The following is a 15,724-nucleotide window of genomic DNA, read 5'->3' as shown; positions in this document are numbered from 1 at the left end:
TTACCTTTGACGCAGTGAGACGCCTCCTGTGTCTGCCCTCCCCCACCCGCTGCATAGCAAATTTTATTGCTTCCATTTGCTTTTGTTTTCTGGATTTCCCCAGCGGATCAATGTTTACAGCCTGAGTGGCCCAATTTTATGTTCTGCGAATGACTAGACAGGTCCTCCAGTGCCATCTTCTCCCTCCCATCTCTTCTTTACCCCCCTCCCCGCCCTCCCTTGCTCCCATATCTAGCACTGGTCAAGCAGAGTGACACTGTTAATGCAAAATCACCACGCATTATCCTACAAATTCATATGTGTGTTCTTCAGCTCGCCAGCTGTCCCCGGTGCTTTATGTTGCCGCTTATAGCGTTCGGTGTATAGCCAGCCGTGTAGTGAGTCAACCTTTACACAACACGAGTGGGATCAAAACAGGATGTTATAGTAGGCTTAAAATACACTTTGTTGCCACAACTTTGAGCTGAGTAAGAGGATGACTAAAGTGAGCGGAGACTCCTGAGTGCACGGACGTTTGTACAAAATGTTGAGTCAATCCATATGTTAGTGAGATATCTCTACCTGGACCAAAGTGGTAGACAGACCAAAGATTGACATCCCTTGAGCCACAATGCTGCTAAAAGCTGCAGCCTGCCCACACAGAGCTCAGACAGAAACATATAGTAGCCAGCTTATATTCACAAGTGAGTCATACTTTCCCGTGGCATACACTGCACTGTATACACTGCATTCTCTTCCACTCTCTCCGACAGGACTGCATGTTGCATAATCACATTTCCTGACCTATCTCATGATATTCCTTTCTCCTCCATCTTTTCTTCATTTTGCTGCTTCATCACATCATGGTCTCTGTTTCCGAGCTGCACTATCAGACCTCGCCGGCTGATAATTTGATTGCACAAATGTGATGGGAGCGTACTGGATAATGGTTTTAGGCATTTGGGCAGAACCCATACTGTCCGCTGAATTTGCATGCTGTTTTTCACAAACAGTTACTGTAATGTTTTTTGACAGTTTTTCAGCAAGATTCATTCGTGCCTTCGGACTCAGATTGGGCTGAATGTGATGTCTGCAAAGCTGGAAAGTTTGTAAGAGTGAGCTTTGACAGGCACTCAAATTGGCAGGTTTCTGCTTTTCAGAAAAATTAGTGGAATTTTGAAGTTTTGCAGACTTTCACGTTCGTCCATCTACAAACTTAAACGTCCCACACGGACATCTAACCAACACCCTCGACTGGGGTTAAGTGTTAGTTTCTGTAGAAAAACAAGATGCTTTTACAAAGGCCCAGCGTCCCCTGTGAGTTTACACGTCCTACTTCTTTTCTTCTTTCTCTTCGTGATTGACTGCTTTGTTCCTTTTTATTTAATGGTTAAAAAATTAGTCATGTGTACTTAGGTTGTAAATAAATGTTTTAAAAAGCCTTTGCTCCTCTCTCTGCTCTGTTCGTTTATTTTCATGTGAGATTTATTAGTTCAAGAACAGACAGTGAAAAGGCTGTCACATATCTTTGGTAGTAAAATAATTCAGGGAAAAGGCACTGGTACTCCATCTACTAACCATTTCTTAAGTAATAGACTTGTCTGTGGAAAGTTTTTTATTAAGAAGATATTTTGTTTTTGTGATATTTTTGAGTTATGGAAGGAAAATTAATCACTACTTTGCAGATTTATCATGTGCCACCAAGTAGCAATGCACCAATCCAATCTAATGGAGTCCAGTCGTGAGCTCAGTTCAGTCCTGACTCGAAAAACTGGATTGGATTGGATGTCAGAGCTGGCACATTTCAGTTCAAACCATGCATCATTAGCTGCTAGCAGGATCGCTAACGTAGCATGTAGAAAGCTAGCAGCAAAGCGACAGCAGCTTGGAGATATTTTACTGTAGCTACACCAGCAGCTTTTGTTTTCTCTGCAAGTTTTTAATTTAACCACAAATTATTTTCAAGCGAGGTAATTATTGACATTATTTATGCATGCCTAAAGTAGTTGACTTGCATTGCTGTTCTAAGGCAATTGACAGGCCTCAAGGTTTTGTGTTCTGTCCAGTTTTTACAGATTACAATACATGAAAAAAATGCAGTAACTTATAGTGCCAGAATAACCAGCACAGTGAATGACAGTAATCCTTTCAGTTTTAAGTAAATTCCAAATTCCAAAAATGTTAGAATTGCTGTGAAAATGTAAATAAACGAACAAAATTCTGTAAAATGGTATTAGCGCTTTTTGAATTTGACAAAAGCCAAAAAGGCTAGAAAAGTAAGTAGCACTACAAAGAAACAGCTGTTGGGGGGAATAACTAGGTTAACAGGTCAGTAACATGGTTTTTACAGGCAGTGGTTTCACTGGTCTGCAAAAACCTGGTGCTACAAATTGTGGAAAAGTTCAGAATAATGTAAAATTGTGAAGAATTTGAGAAAAGCATCATCAGTAGTACATAGCATTGTCAAAACACTAAGAAAATCTGGAGAAATCTCTGTGCGTAAGAAAGAAGGATAAAAATCAATACTAGATTTCCATATCTTCTGGCCTTCAGGAAGCAAGGCATTAAAAACAGGCGTGATTCTGTCTGTAAAGTCACTGCGTGGGCTCAAGAACACTTCCAAAAGTATTTGTCTGTAAACACAGTTCATTTTGCCATCCACAAATAGAGGTTAAAGCTCTAACATTCAACAAAGTGCCCATATGTGAACACTGCTCAGAAATTCTGCTGTCTTCTCTGAACCAACGCTCATTTCAAATAGACTAAATTAAACTGTAAAATTGTTCTGCGGTTGGATAAACTGAAATTATTTTTGGAAAACGTGGACACTGCATTCTCTGGAGTAAAGAATAGAAATTGCATCTCTGATTGTATTGGGGGTGCATTATTGTCTGCATAATTTGCAGTTTGCACATCTCAAAAGCATCATGAGTGCTGAAAGGTGCAAACAGGTTTTGCAAGGAAGGCATTTCATATTTTAGATAGACAATCCTAAACCGCTTACTGCAGCTATTAAACAGCACAGCTTTGTAGTTGAAAAGTCCAGGTGCTGCCCTGCCTGCTGTCCAGACTTTTTACTAATTTAAAACATTTGGTCCATTATGAAATAAAAATGATGACAAAGAAGACCCAGGACTGTTGAGCAGTTAGATTCATATATCACAAATAAAATGGGACAACATCCCTCTCCCAAAAGTCCAGCACCTGGTCTTTTCAGTTCCCAGATGTTTATCGAGTATTGTTAAATCATGGTGAACATGGCCCCTTCCCTACTTCACAGCTTTTTTTAAAAGATGTGTTGCTACTATCAACGTCAGAATGACCCTATTTTTTGTTTAAATTGGTACATTTTCTCATTTTAAACATTGGTTATGTTTTCCACATTATATTGCAAGTAAAATATGGGTTTGTGAGATTTGCAGAGCTTTGCTTTGTGTATTTATTTACATTTTACACAGCACTCCAGGTTTTTTGGAATTGAGGTCATGCAGTACTTTGCAATGCTACCTTTGGATTTCAGGTCAGCTAAAGGTGACTTTTGTAAAATGCATATTTTCCACAAAGCATTTTGAATGCGCTATCTCTCTGATTTTCACCTCTTGCTGGCATTTGCAGCTGTATTCAGCGCCACGCACCAAGTCAGACTGATGGAAAAACCTTTGGTCTAGTCAGGGAAGTGCATGTTTCCACCTTATGTAACACCGAAGTTATTATTGACTTGTTGAAGCTGAGTTTAGAATGGGGGAAAATACTTCCACACCCAGCTGCTCGACTGAATATCTCCATTCCTGTCTGCTACTGTGTGGTATTAGATATTACCACGGAGGGTACCAATGATGGAAATGTTCAAATCCAAAACCTTTTAGCTGTTATTCCTTCCACATGCATAGCTCCCCGACTCTCTGTCGTCTAATTGTGGCCTCTCTTTGGTACAGGTGTGAGGACCCGCTCCTGCTCATCCTCTTCTTCCTCTAACCATCCCTCATTTCCTAACGAGATATCATCAGCCACTGCCTTAAACCCCCCCAGCTCATGCCTTTCATCGCCCTGTCCCCATCCCCATCCCTCTCATCGTTTACCGCACCAACCTGCTTCTCCCTGGGAGCCCGGGGAGCTCTCTGCCACTGCCTAAGCCCCCTTCCTCTCTTCCTCTTCCTCCTCTTCTCTGCCCCTTCTCCTCCCTCTATGTGAGTATTACTCATGGTAACCAGCATGTGGAGCATGTGTCTGTGGCACAAGCATGAGGCTGTGCATGCAGTGGATGAACAGTGTGGGTGTTCGCTGGCTCGTGCGTAGGTCTCGCCAGTGATTTCTCTGCTAATGACTGCGTAACCTCTATTTACATTCAAATGTGCTTCTGCAAATTTAGAAGCCGCATTAGCATTGAGGTAATCAATGAGTCACAAATGTTTTATGCACAGCACTTTTGTCTCTGTTTTCCACCTTTTGTTGGATTGTTTTGTCTCTCCCGGTTTTGCCAGAAGAGAGGAAACGTTCTTGTCAAGACGTGGTATTATTTTATCTGTGGAGGTTTGGCCTGAGCTGTAAAACTGTCAGAGCAGGGCTGGAGGAGCGGCACATCTTTATGTACCTGTCTTAGACTCGATCTGTTAGAGTCGGCTCTGTGAGATATTTTAGAGTGTGAGTGTGTGTTTTTGTCACATGCATGTTTTGATTTACCGAGAGAATCTGAGAAGACCATCCACCGCCATAAAGCACCAGAGGTCTCACGTACTGTTCTGCTGCATGTGTGACAAGCAGCTATTAAAGAAACCATCAGAAATCTTGTAATTAATCAAGTTCAGTCAGGACCACTACAGTCAAAACAGAACTGTATTTACATCAGAGTTAATTTATATTAATCAGCATTTATGAAACGTGGAAAGGCCAACCGGGAGCATTCCTCCCATAGCAGCAGCAAGACCTGCAGCACAGATCCGAGTGGCATTCACTGACCAATATGACAATTAAGTCACACACAGCACTAAGGGAGGAGCTGGGGTGGAATCCAAAGCAGCTGGCAGGTGCACAACAATGTTGTGTCCACACATACTATTGCATTTGTTCTGTAGATGCATTTACCAGAAGCGCTAGAGGGCGCTAGTGAGTATGTTGTTCTGGTTGTGGTTTTGGAAAGGAGTCAACTCCGGTAATCCTCTGTTCCTACCTGCGTGTGTGTGTAATACTTGCTGAACTAACACCACACAACAAGTGGCGACGAGGATGGGATGATTAAGTTATGGCTCTGCTCTCTTTGCAACCCCCGGCTGTGTTCCTGGATTGCCCGGGCGAACCGAAAATTCCATTTGCTGCGTGGAAAAAGTTGTTCGATAACTACTTGCTGGCGATCGGGGGTAATGACTTTGCTACGGAGAGGAAGAGGGCCCTGCTCATTCACTGCTTGGGAACGGAGGGACAACGAATCTACAGCGCCTTACCACTCGCTACGGATGATTACGAGGGATCCGTAAAGGCTTTGGAAACGTACTTTCATCCTAAAGTCAATGTTGTCGCCGAGAGATACCGTTTCAGGCAACGAGCCCAAGCTGTCGGTGAGTCTACAGATCACTACGTTGCAGCACTGCGTGAGCTCGTGAAACAATGTAAGTTCGGGGCTATGGAGAATGAAATGTTGCGGGATCAACTTGTAGAGAAGACAAATAATGCTCGTATACGTGAAAGACTGCTAATGGAGGAGGATTTGACGCTCGATCGAGCTTTGGAAATTGCTAGGCGTACAGAGGCTGCAATAGCTGATGCAAAGGCCATTGCTGTCGGTGAAACAAAGCCTGTTGCCGCTGTTCAAGTACAAAAGAAGATGCGCAAGCCAAAATACAAAGCAGCTAAAAAAACGGATACAGCTCCGACGTGCTACCGTTGTGGTTCAGCTGATCACAAAGCCAATGATAAATCCTGCCCCGCAAAAGACTGCAAATGTAATACGTGTGGGAAAATCGGACATTTTTCGAGAGTGTGTAAATCTTCTCATAAGCTTGTTAATGAAGTGACTGTTCCTGAAATGTGTGTTTTAACTGTTGACAATTGTGTCAGTGGTGATCCGGCTAAATTGATGTGCACTGTTGCAGTCACTGTACCAAATACTGCACAGGCATGCACTGTTAAGCTACTAGTAGACACAGGGTCTGGTGTTTCCATACTGCCTGAACATGTTTACAGCACAAATTTTGGCTCAGTTAAGTTAAGTAATCCAGCTGTTCAGCTTATTACATATTCAAAAGAGAAACTGGATGTATTAGGGTGTCTTAGAGCTGACATTACTTACAATGGCAAGAGTGCCTCCACAGATCTCTACATTGTGAGAACAGGAACACCCATACTGGGAATGGACTTGGTGACTGCCCTCCAGCTACACATAAAAGGGGGACAATTAGTTCTTGACAGTCCCAAGGTCTGTGCTGCACTCCAGCAAACCTCGGCTCTGCCCACTCAATGTAAACAGGAATGTGAGTCTCCAGTTGCATTCGGATGTGCAAAGGACTTTGTACATAAAGTGAAGGTGCGACCTGAAGTGAAGCCAATACAGCAGAAACTTCGACGCTTACCCCTGTCAGTCCGTGATGCAGTTTCCGCAGAACTCAAGAACCTTGAGGAACATGGCATCATAGAGAAAATTGATGCATCTGAATGGGTCTCCCCGATTGTAGTCACTAGAAGGAAGACTGGTGGCATACGCATGTGCGTTGATTTGAGAGAACCTAACAAAGCGGTGGTCGCTGACAGTCATCCCTTGTCACTGATAGAGGACATACTGTCTGAGCTGCGTGGGGCTGTCATGTTCTCCACCCTGGATCTTAAATCCGCCTACCATCAGCTGAAACTACATGAAGAGAGTAGAGGGCTCACTGCTTTCATTACACATGAAGGACTGTACCAGTACTGCAGAGTTCCCTATGGGTTGAGTTCAGCACCTGCAGCCTTCCAAAAGATGATGACACAAATCCTACGCGGCCAGAAAGGGGTGCAATGCTACCTTGATGATGTCATCATATACGGAACGTCAGAAGCTGAACATGAGGCCAACTTGCGTGCTGTGTTACACAGAATCAACAATGCAGGACTGAAACTCAATGTTGACAAATGTCAACTCCGTCAAACTACTCTGAGCTTTTTGGGTCAAAAGATCGGTCCAGAAGGTCTGCTGCCAGATGACTCTCATGTCACTGCCATCCTGCATGCTCCGCCCCCTACTGATCCTGCAACCCTGCGCTCATTTCTTGGCTTGAGTGCATGGTACAGCAAGTTTGTGCCAAATTACGGGACTGTTGTTGAACCTATGAGAGCTCTTCTGCGTAAGGACTGTTCATTCCACTGGAACGAAGCAGCTCAAGCAGCGTTTGATCAAGTCAAGCGGTTAATCGTGCACAGCCCTGCCCTGGTGATGTTCGACCCCAGTAAGCCAACCATAGTCTCAACAGATGCCTCAGACTACGGTGTAGGTGCTGTTTTGACTCAACTTGACGGTAATGATGCAGAACATACTGTTGCATTTGCATCTCGCAGCTTGTCTGATGCAGAGAGGAAATACTCAATCGTTGAGAAGGAAGCTCTAGCTTGCGTCTGGGCTGCTGAAAAATGGCGCACATGGCTCTGGGGCAGAAAATTCCTCCTACGAACAGATCACCAAGCACTGACAACACTGCTGACTACTAAGGGCAATAACAGAGCTGGTCTACGCATAGCCAGATGGTCAGCTCGCCTGTTGGAGTTTGATTATGAAGTGGAATATAGAACTGGGTCACTGAACCATGTTGCTGATTGTCTTTCTAGGCTTCCACTTTCCGAGACAGACATGGCATGTGCAGAGGATGTGGAGTCAGTTGCAGCCATCCTCACTGATCTGAGTGCTGTGTCTGAGGATGACTTCCAGTCAGGGTGCAAAGACTGTCCAGTGTTCACAAAGCTGCAGAAAGTGCAGATACAGAAAGGCTGGCCTGCTAGGAAGACGTCACTGGATCCTGACTTACAGCCGTACTTCCCAATCCGCCATGAACTCGCAGTCTTGAACGAGTGCATCATCAGAGGTACACATCGATTGCTAGTGCCTGAGTCGTTGCAGAAAAAACTCACGGATATAGCTCATGAAACTCACCAAGGCATCGTCCGTACCAAACAACGCCTGAGGGAAATGTACTGGTGGCCCAAAATGGATTGTCATATAGAGACACTGATAAAGAACTGTGCAACGTGCAGACAGAATGACAAGTCCGCTGTCACCCATGATGCTCCACTCCAACCCATTCCTTTACCAGCTGCTGCTTGGGAAAAGGTGTCTGTGGACATCATAGGCCCTTTTGAAATAGCCCCTTCTGACTGTAGATTTGCCATCACATTGGTAGACTACTTTAGCAAGTGGCCTGAAGTAGCTTTTTCTCCCCGAGCTGATGCAGCTACTATCATTCAATTCCTTTCTGTAGTTTTCTCTCGTGAAGGGAATCCAAAGACACTGATAAGTGACAATGGCTCTCAATTTCTCTCTGCTGAGTTCACTGACTTCCTGAAAAGCAGGGGAATCCAACACCTGAGATCCTCAGTGTATTACCCAAGAGCTAATGGGGAAGTTGAGAGATTCAATAGATGCATTAAAGACTGCCTACAGATTGCCTCGATTCAAGGACAACCCTGGAAATCGTTCCTGAGAACTTACCTGATGGACTACAGAGCAACCCCTCATTCAACAACTGGAGTTTCCCCTTCAGAACTGCTCCATGGACGACGAATGAGAACAAAGTTACAGGTAATGGATATGCCTGTTCCTCAGACAGAGAGGCATACCATGTGCGAAAGAGTTAAGAATAAGCAAATGAAAATGAAAGAATACACTGATGCTCGCAGACACGCCAAACCATCCAACTTTCAGCCTGGTGACAAGGTACGGGTTAGGAAGCCGTGGAAGGTAAAGAAAGGCGAGTTAAAGTTTTCCAAACCAAGGACTGTCATGACAAGGAAAGGACCAAACACTTATTTGCTGGATGATGGACGGACCTGGAACGCCTCACACTTATCGGCTCTGTCAGAGCTGAACGCAGGTACTGATTCTGACACAACAATGGACTGTCATAAACCAGGAACTGATCTAGCATCTAACTCTGAGTCTGATAGTAGGCTTAGGCCCACCAGGATGAGGAACCCACCTTGCTGGACCCAAGACTTTGTCATGGGAAAGTGAATGTTACTGAGTAATGTGAAATATGTTAAAAGTGTATTAGGTGACATACATCAGAATGATGAAGTCAGGTTCACATAAGAAGTCCTTGTTCAAAGGGGGAGATGTTGTGTCCACACATACTATTGCATTTGTTCTGTAGATGCATTTACCAGAAGCGCTAGAGGGCGCTAGTGAGTATGTTGTTCTGGTTGTGGTTTTGGAGAAGAAAAAAAGAAAAATAAAGAAAGGAGTCAACTCCGGTAATCCTCTGTTCCTACCTGCGTGTGTGTGTAATACTTGCTGAACTAACACCACACAACAAACAACTAAACTAGTTTTAATATCACACCCTATATGAGATTCCAGTTGGATGCGTAGAAGATTGCTGAGGAGTCATTTGCTGCTGGTTAGCTTGGGATCAGCCGGGAATTGTGACTGCGCTTGTCTTTGTGCCCTGCCTCAATTTAGAAGTAGTGGAAGTAGTAGTTTTCCAGCTGCATTGTGAAAAAAAGATAAATCCACAGTGAAATCAACTGAATCTAATTGCTGATCAAATGATACACCAGAAGTAAGCACTCATGTTCTCTTTTGAACTGTGTTTGTACTGTCATTGCAGGTACTCTCATAATAATCACTTGACTTTATAGGATAATGAGCACTGGACGACTTGATCACTGTGGGCTACTGTGGGCCATTTCACAGTCAAAAGTCTGACCCCAGTCCTTAGCTCATCTTGTATTCTGTACACCTAACGGGACTAACTGAGCATTGGATTTTTAAAGTTCAGTGACCTATTTTCAGTATTTTCTTGCTAAAGTATCTACTGTTTAATCACTAACACTCTGTAGCTCTACATAATATAGAATGAAAGCTGTTATGTTACATAATAATAAAATTTAAATTAGCTCTTCAGACTCAAGATGTGAAGGATAATACATGTTTTATCCAGCAACAACAGCTGGTTATAAGCTAACGTCATGCCAGCTAATGTTAGGCTCATGTATGTTACAAATCACGCTTTCGCTCTGATAAACAACTTGATTACATTCTCATAATGTATGAGAGCTTATTTGCTAAATGTCAAAGTTTCGCTCACAGCAGAAAGTTAGCAGACTGACACTCAATACAAATAAACGGTGGCCACCATAGCTAGGATTGTGCTCTTGAATTGGGAAGGGTAAAGAAATCTACTGACATCTAGTGGTGAGATTTTACACACTGTAACTTTAAAATACAGACATGGTGTTGGCAGAGTATTTATTTAAAATGTTAATATTAGAAGTTGTAATGTTATATACATTAACATTAGTTTAAGCATTTATTGAAGCAATAATTTACTTTAATTTAGCCAATCAGCTAGGGCTGCCACGATTAGTCGACTAGTCACGATTACGTCGACTATCAAAATCGTCGACGACTGATTTAATAGTCGACGCGTCATTTGAAGCTTTGTAAGATCCCAAAAGCAGGAATAAGTAGCAGGATTTAAGAGTGTAATAACGGACTGAAACAGAAGATGGCAGCACTGCATGTACAAGGATGCCAGCTGCCGTTAAACCCCGAAGAAGAAGAAACTGTGTCCCAGAATTCATAGCGCGGCCCAGCGCAGTTGTCAACAATGGCGGCAGCTAGTTAGTTTTAATATTACTCTTATTATTCTTTCTGGGTCACAAAATAAACGTTTAACATATTTTCAGGCGAGAATGTAGCTGTGTAAACCTCAAATATCTGCTCAGTTTATCAAGACACCACATATTTTCAAAAGCGCTCCGACGTTTACGGAGGCGTCTGTTACCCACTAGCTCGATAGCTAGCCGGGGGCCATGAGAGCACCGGACTCCCGGCAGATCGTTTTCAAACCCACCGCCCTACTCAGGTTAAACATATACAAGTCACTTAGATAACTTAAAAATGTTATTGTTTGGCTTTTTTCAGTATTTTATTTGTTCCTGAGTAAATCGGCTGAGTTTATTAAACTCCACCGAAACAATCTGCACATTTAATTAGAATTCAATTAACTATCATCTTGTCTTTATTTTTAGTTAGCACAGACCTTAAACACTTAAAGCTGTAAGCTAATGATAGTTATATAAGAGCAGATGCTGCTGGTGCAATAAGCTGTACTTTTACGTTCAATGGATGATGATCTGATTAGTCGACTAATCGCAAAAATAATCGGTGACTAGTCGACTATCAAAATAATCGTTTGTGGCAGCCCTACAATCAGCACTATAGCTGACTTAACTTTGGATGCTGTTGAATGTCAGTTGTTTTAAGTGGTTCGCTAAAGTATTGGAACTATTTCCTCGTCCCTTGCAATGACATGACAGCATTTTTACATTTTGCCTTTGGCGAATTGGTTGACGAATTCGTTGGTCATCTACCTCGAATACTAAGTACTTCCATACCAGCCTTCTTATTAATGAGCGTGGCAAAGCAATTACAGCAGCTGTACTAGTCACAATCTTCCAAGTGTAGTTTATCCTGTGCTTGTGTGTGTTCCTGTTTTATTTCTTTAGCAAGTGAGGATAAACTAAAACACTTCCTGGCATATTTCATCTCGTTCAGTTCCAGAAGATTCACAGCTTCAGTACAAAGGCCTGCTAGAGTACTTAAGGCAAAAACACAAAAGTACTGTCACATTTTCAGAATTTTGGTATTGAAAGATATCAGCAGTATCTGTTCTGTTGACAACCCCAATCCCAGTTGTATGTCCTGGTCTTCCAGAGTAGTGCTAAATCAAAATAGTGACAGAAAGTAGAGGAAAAGAAAATAGCCTGATGCTCAATCCAGCTGGAATCCAAGCCACAACTTGGCAGCACTTTAAAAATAACACCATTTAAACCTGCTGCAGAGTCAAACCGTTAAATGAGCAGATTGTGCGTGAACAGTGAACCTACCAGCCCAAAAAGAAGCTAAATATGAGTAAGAATCAAGTGGATTCATTTGCCTTTAGGGCTCACTATGTGTGCTACTTTGAGTATAAACATGAATGTCTCCACCAAAAATTTCTTAACATCGTTTCATGGAAAACCACAAATGTTAACCTGCTAACCTCATTAAAACTCAGCCTGTGGCCACCGTTGATGCAGGTGCCACATTTTGTGTCAGTCCATAAAAACAGTTTCCAATACATTTAACTGAAAATAAAAAAGTTACCACATGCTGTCCTTTGAGGAAAAGTCGAGGGATCCTAAAGCAGTCGGCTCCATTCTCAGGGAACCACAACCTTTGAATGCCGGCCCTTTCATTGCTACATTTTTCTTCATCTGCATTGCAATCCCCACAGCTACACTGGCTTATTAATGATACCCCCCTGTGCCTTTGGAGTCAGTGGAGTTCAGGTTGACTTTTACCTTCCTGTGCTACGTTGTGCTGCTCCATTTGTTAGTGTAGGAAATGGCGGATAATTATCTCAGGAGATGTTTTCCCCATCATTACTGTAGCTGTCATCATCATCCTCGTGTGGAGACGGCAAATACATCATTAGGTCACATAAGTTCATTACTCAGCCCAGGATTCACCCACGGACCAGATTTCTCGGGGGAACGAAGTTAGCAGCCACAGTTATAATGTAAATGGGAGGAGTTGGGGAGGAAGTGAGGCTTGTTATCGGATGTTTGTCAGGAATCATTTTCCAAGAGAATGCCTATAATTGAGTGTGGTTGTGAGCACTGGTGCTTGTCATGATGTTATGGTGGTAAAATCAGAGTGAGCAATGTAGCTATTTCTGGTTGGGGGAAAGCCTGCAGCTTTTTCCTTGCTTCTTTACGCTTCCCCTCCCGCAGTCTTTGGCTCTTTTTCTTCGCCCGTCCCTCCGTTTCCCCCGCAGAGAAGCTGTGGGACGTAGATAAGTTCCTAGACAGCCGGAACAACAGGGAGCCAGAGACAGAGTCACTGTGTCGTGTAGTAGCAGCTTACACCACAGTGCACTCAGGTTAATGGAGTATAATGTGACTGATGGAGCAAAACTGGCTCAAGGTGCATTCTTCTACTAATAATGTAGAAAATTATGCTGAATATAAATAAGCAAAAAAAAACCCCAAAAAAACCAAACAGAAAATGTGCTCATGAATCTACTGTTTCTCAACATGTTAGCCGGTTGAAGGCTTCACTAACCGGTGCCTCTGTTTTCTCACCGACAGGTGCAGGCAGATAATCCCCAAACTCGACCCTCCTCCACCTTCCGTAAACCGCAAGAGAGCTAGCAGGACATTGTCTCCAGGGTCAGAGGTCGCAGCTGCGCCTACGCCCGCAGAGGTCACCTCTAACGACGCAGCCCCCAGCCGTAGCAGCAGTATCTCGTTCCCTGACATCACCCCCAGCTCGCTGTCATCCGGTGACTTCCACTCCCTGAGCAACGGCGAGAGCAGCTCCTGCTCCACCAGCGAGGACTCGGGCGTGCGCTCCGAAACCAAGTCCCTGCTGTCGCCCCTGCGTGACGACGACGACCTGTTCGGGGACCATGGGACATTTTTAACAGCCTCCAGTGGCTGTAACAGTCCCGTGGAGGAGAGGGGGGAAACCGTTCTCTCAGCCGCTGAGTCGTATCCCACTGAAGCCCCCACCCTCACTTCACAGTCGGACACTTGTGGCCACCCGCTGCCCTTCTCCCCGATGAATGATACCTGCCTTCACATCAGCTTTTCTGAGGATGAGCTGCTGGAGAGCAGCCAGGAGGACCCTAACGTCCCTCAGCGGAGCTAGGAGCTATTGATCTCCTGGAAAACTTCCATCATCTTCTGCAATCAGCTTTTAATCTAATATTTACTATCAGACCCTCCTATGTTTGCACTGGGCTCTATTTCAGGGCCTTTAATCGTTCCACCCACTTGTGACACAGTACAGGCACACAGTAGCTGATACCAGTTCCTGGAAAGTACTCTATTGTACAGTTGATTAGCCTGTGGACAGATTTAGTATTTTTGTAATAAAATAATGAGCTAATTTACTTTTTAGTGACTAGAATGTTTAGCAGAATACATGTAGCACCTCTTGCACCGTTAAAGTCAATTTAGCGTAGAATTCAAAGCCAACGAGGGAACACGTTTTATTTTTGCTAGTAGTCGACGTTAAAAGATTATTTTGTATGATGGTTCACTGTGGTACAAACTAAAGATACACGATGACCATGCAAGTGCTTGTGATTTTGATGTTGGGAGAAGCCTCGATTTCTGCAGGAGCACCCGACGGGTAATGGTGGGCGGAAAGAAAAGAACAAGAAAGTCAGTAAAAATGGAAAATGATGTGTTGCGGTCTGCGCACAGCTGTGTAGCGCTGTGCATTATGTTTTTGTACTCTCAGAGGTTAGTGGGTTTTAGAATGGTTTTTTTCTTACTTGCATTTCGTGGGCCTTAAAGCACTGCTGGGAAAATGAGTGGAATGTCTGCAGGTATTCCGTGTATTCAATTGATTTGTTTTGGATGCAATCCTTTAAAACCAAAGGGGATTTTTGAATTAAAAGCATTTTCTTTTTGAGAAACTCGACATGAAGCTAATGACCGTGAAAGTAATGGATTGCGCCCGTCTGAGTGGGGAGTCTGTTACAAGATACTGAATGGGAAGATAATTGGGGAATCAGAGAGGACCTTGGAGAAAGACAGCTTGGCAGATGGATTTTCTCTTCTTTGCTTCTATCTTTGTCAAATCTTGAATACCCAACAAATCTGCTTTCATTTTCAGGGTGAATTAACCTAAACGGTGGGAACATTGTTGGCATTCAATCGAGAGAAAAGGACCTCGAGTAGTTTAAAGTGAATCAAACTTCACTCTCATCCCAACAGTTTAGTTATAAAAGAAATAATTGTATGAAGTTGAAATGAAAATGCCAAAATGTTCCACCATAGATCAAACCAGATTGAAAAATTCAATAAACTGAGTTACTTTAAATGTCTGACATTTTATAAATGAAATCATAAAATGTTGAAGAAAATGCTAGAGATAATAATCGGAACGACGGACGATGAAAAGCAGTAGCTGTTTAACTTCACGTTTATAAGGTTTCTGTTGCCTTGTTAATGGTGTTGAATAAAGTGCCACCTTCTGCGAGTAGAAGTGAATATAAATGGAGATGAGGGGTAAAGCACACAAGGTCACAGGGGGGGAGTGTAAAGTTGCAGGTGTACAGGCAAAACACAGAAATCAGGCTTTTCCCAACATTACACGTGGCAGGGAGCTTAACAGCAATAACATGTGGATGAAAAAATAATAAAGAGAAACAGCTGAAGAAAAATTTGTTTCTGGTTATTTGTGGATCACTTGAAATGAACTAAAGTCTTAGACCCTTACTTCCTGTTACCTTCTGCACACAGGACACCTAGGGAGAAGAGTGCTATGGAAGGAGGGGGTTCAAAGAAAACCTGTGCTTACTGTACTGCTTACATTTCCTGTCGTTGCACATATTTTAATCTGCTGCCGATCTTTGTTCACACGCCTTTTCATTCAGTGTAATTTCCTGTAACCGCTGTACAGTCAACATCATTTGAACCACAGCCAGAGCTGAAGCTACATTGAGAAGATTACACTGCAAATAGTAACGCAGCGGTGTAAGATATCAGCGCACAGGTGCGGCTCTGAGGA

General features: G+C 43.2%; 1 protein-coding gene across 3 annotated transcripts in view; it reads left to right on the top strand.

Annotated features, from left to right (window-relative positions):
• Positions 1 to 15,393, top strand: part of si:dkey-34e4.1 (carboxyl-terminal PDZ ligand of neuronal nitric oxide synthase protein) — a 59,550-nt gene extending 44,157 nt beyond the window's left edge. For all 3 annotated transcript variants that reach the window (XM_004549811.3, XM_004549813.4, XM_004549814.6), the window contains one exon: positions 13,291 to 15,393. In XM_004549811.3, coding sequence (XP_004549868.2) covers positions 13,291 to 13,852 — 562 coding nt within the window. In that variant the 3' untranslated portion in view covers positions 13,853 to 15,393. The remainder of the gene's footprint in view (positions 1 to 13,290) is intronic.
• The last annotated feature ends 331 nt before the right edge of the window (positions 15,394 to 15,724 follow it).

Source organism: Maylandia zebra, linkage group LG7 (assembly GCF_041146795.1).
Source record: "Maylandia zebra isolate NMK-2024a linkage group LG7, Mzebra_GT3a, whole genome shotgun sequence".
Classification (NCBI taxonomy): domain Eukaryota; kingdom Metazoa; phylum Chordata; class Actinopteri; order Cichliformes; family Cichlidae; genus Maylandia; species Maylandia zebra.
This window is presented reverse-complemented; position numbering and strand designations above follow the sequence as displayed.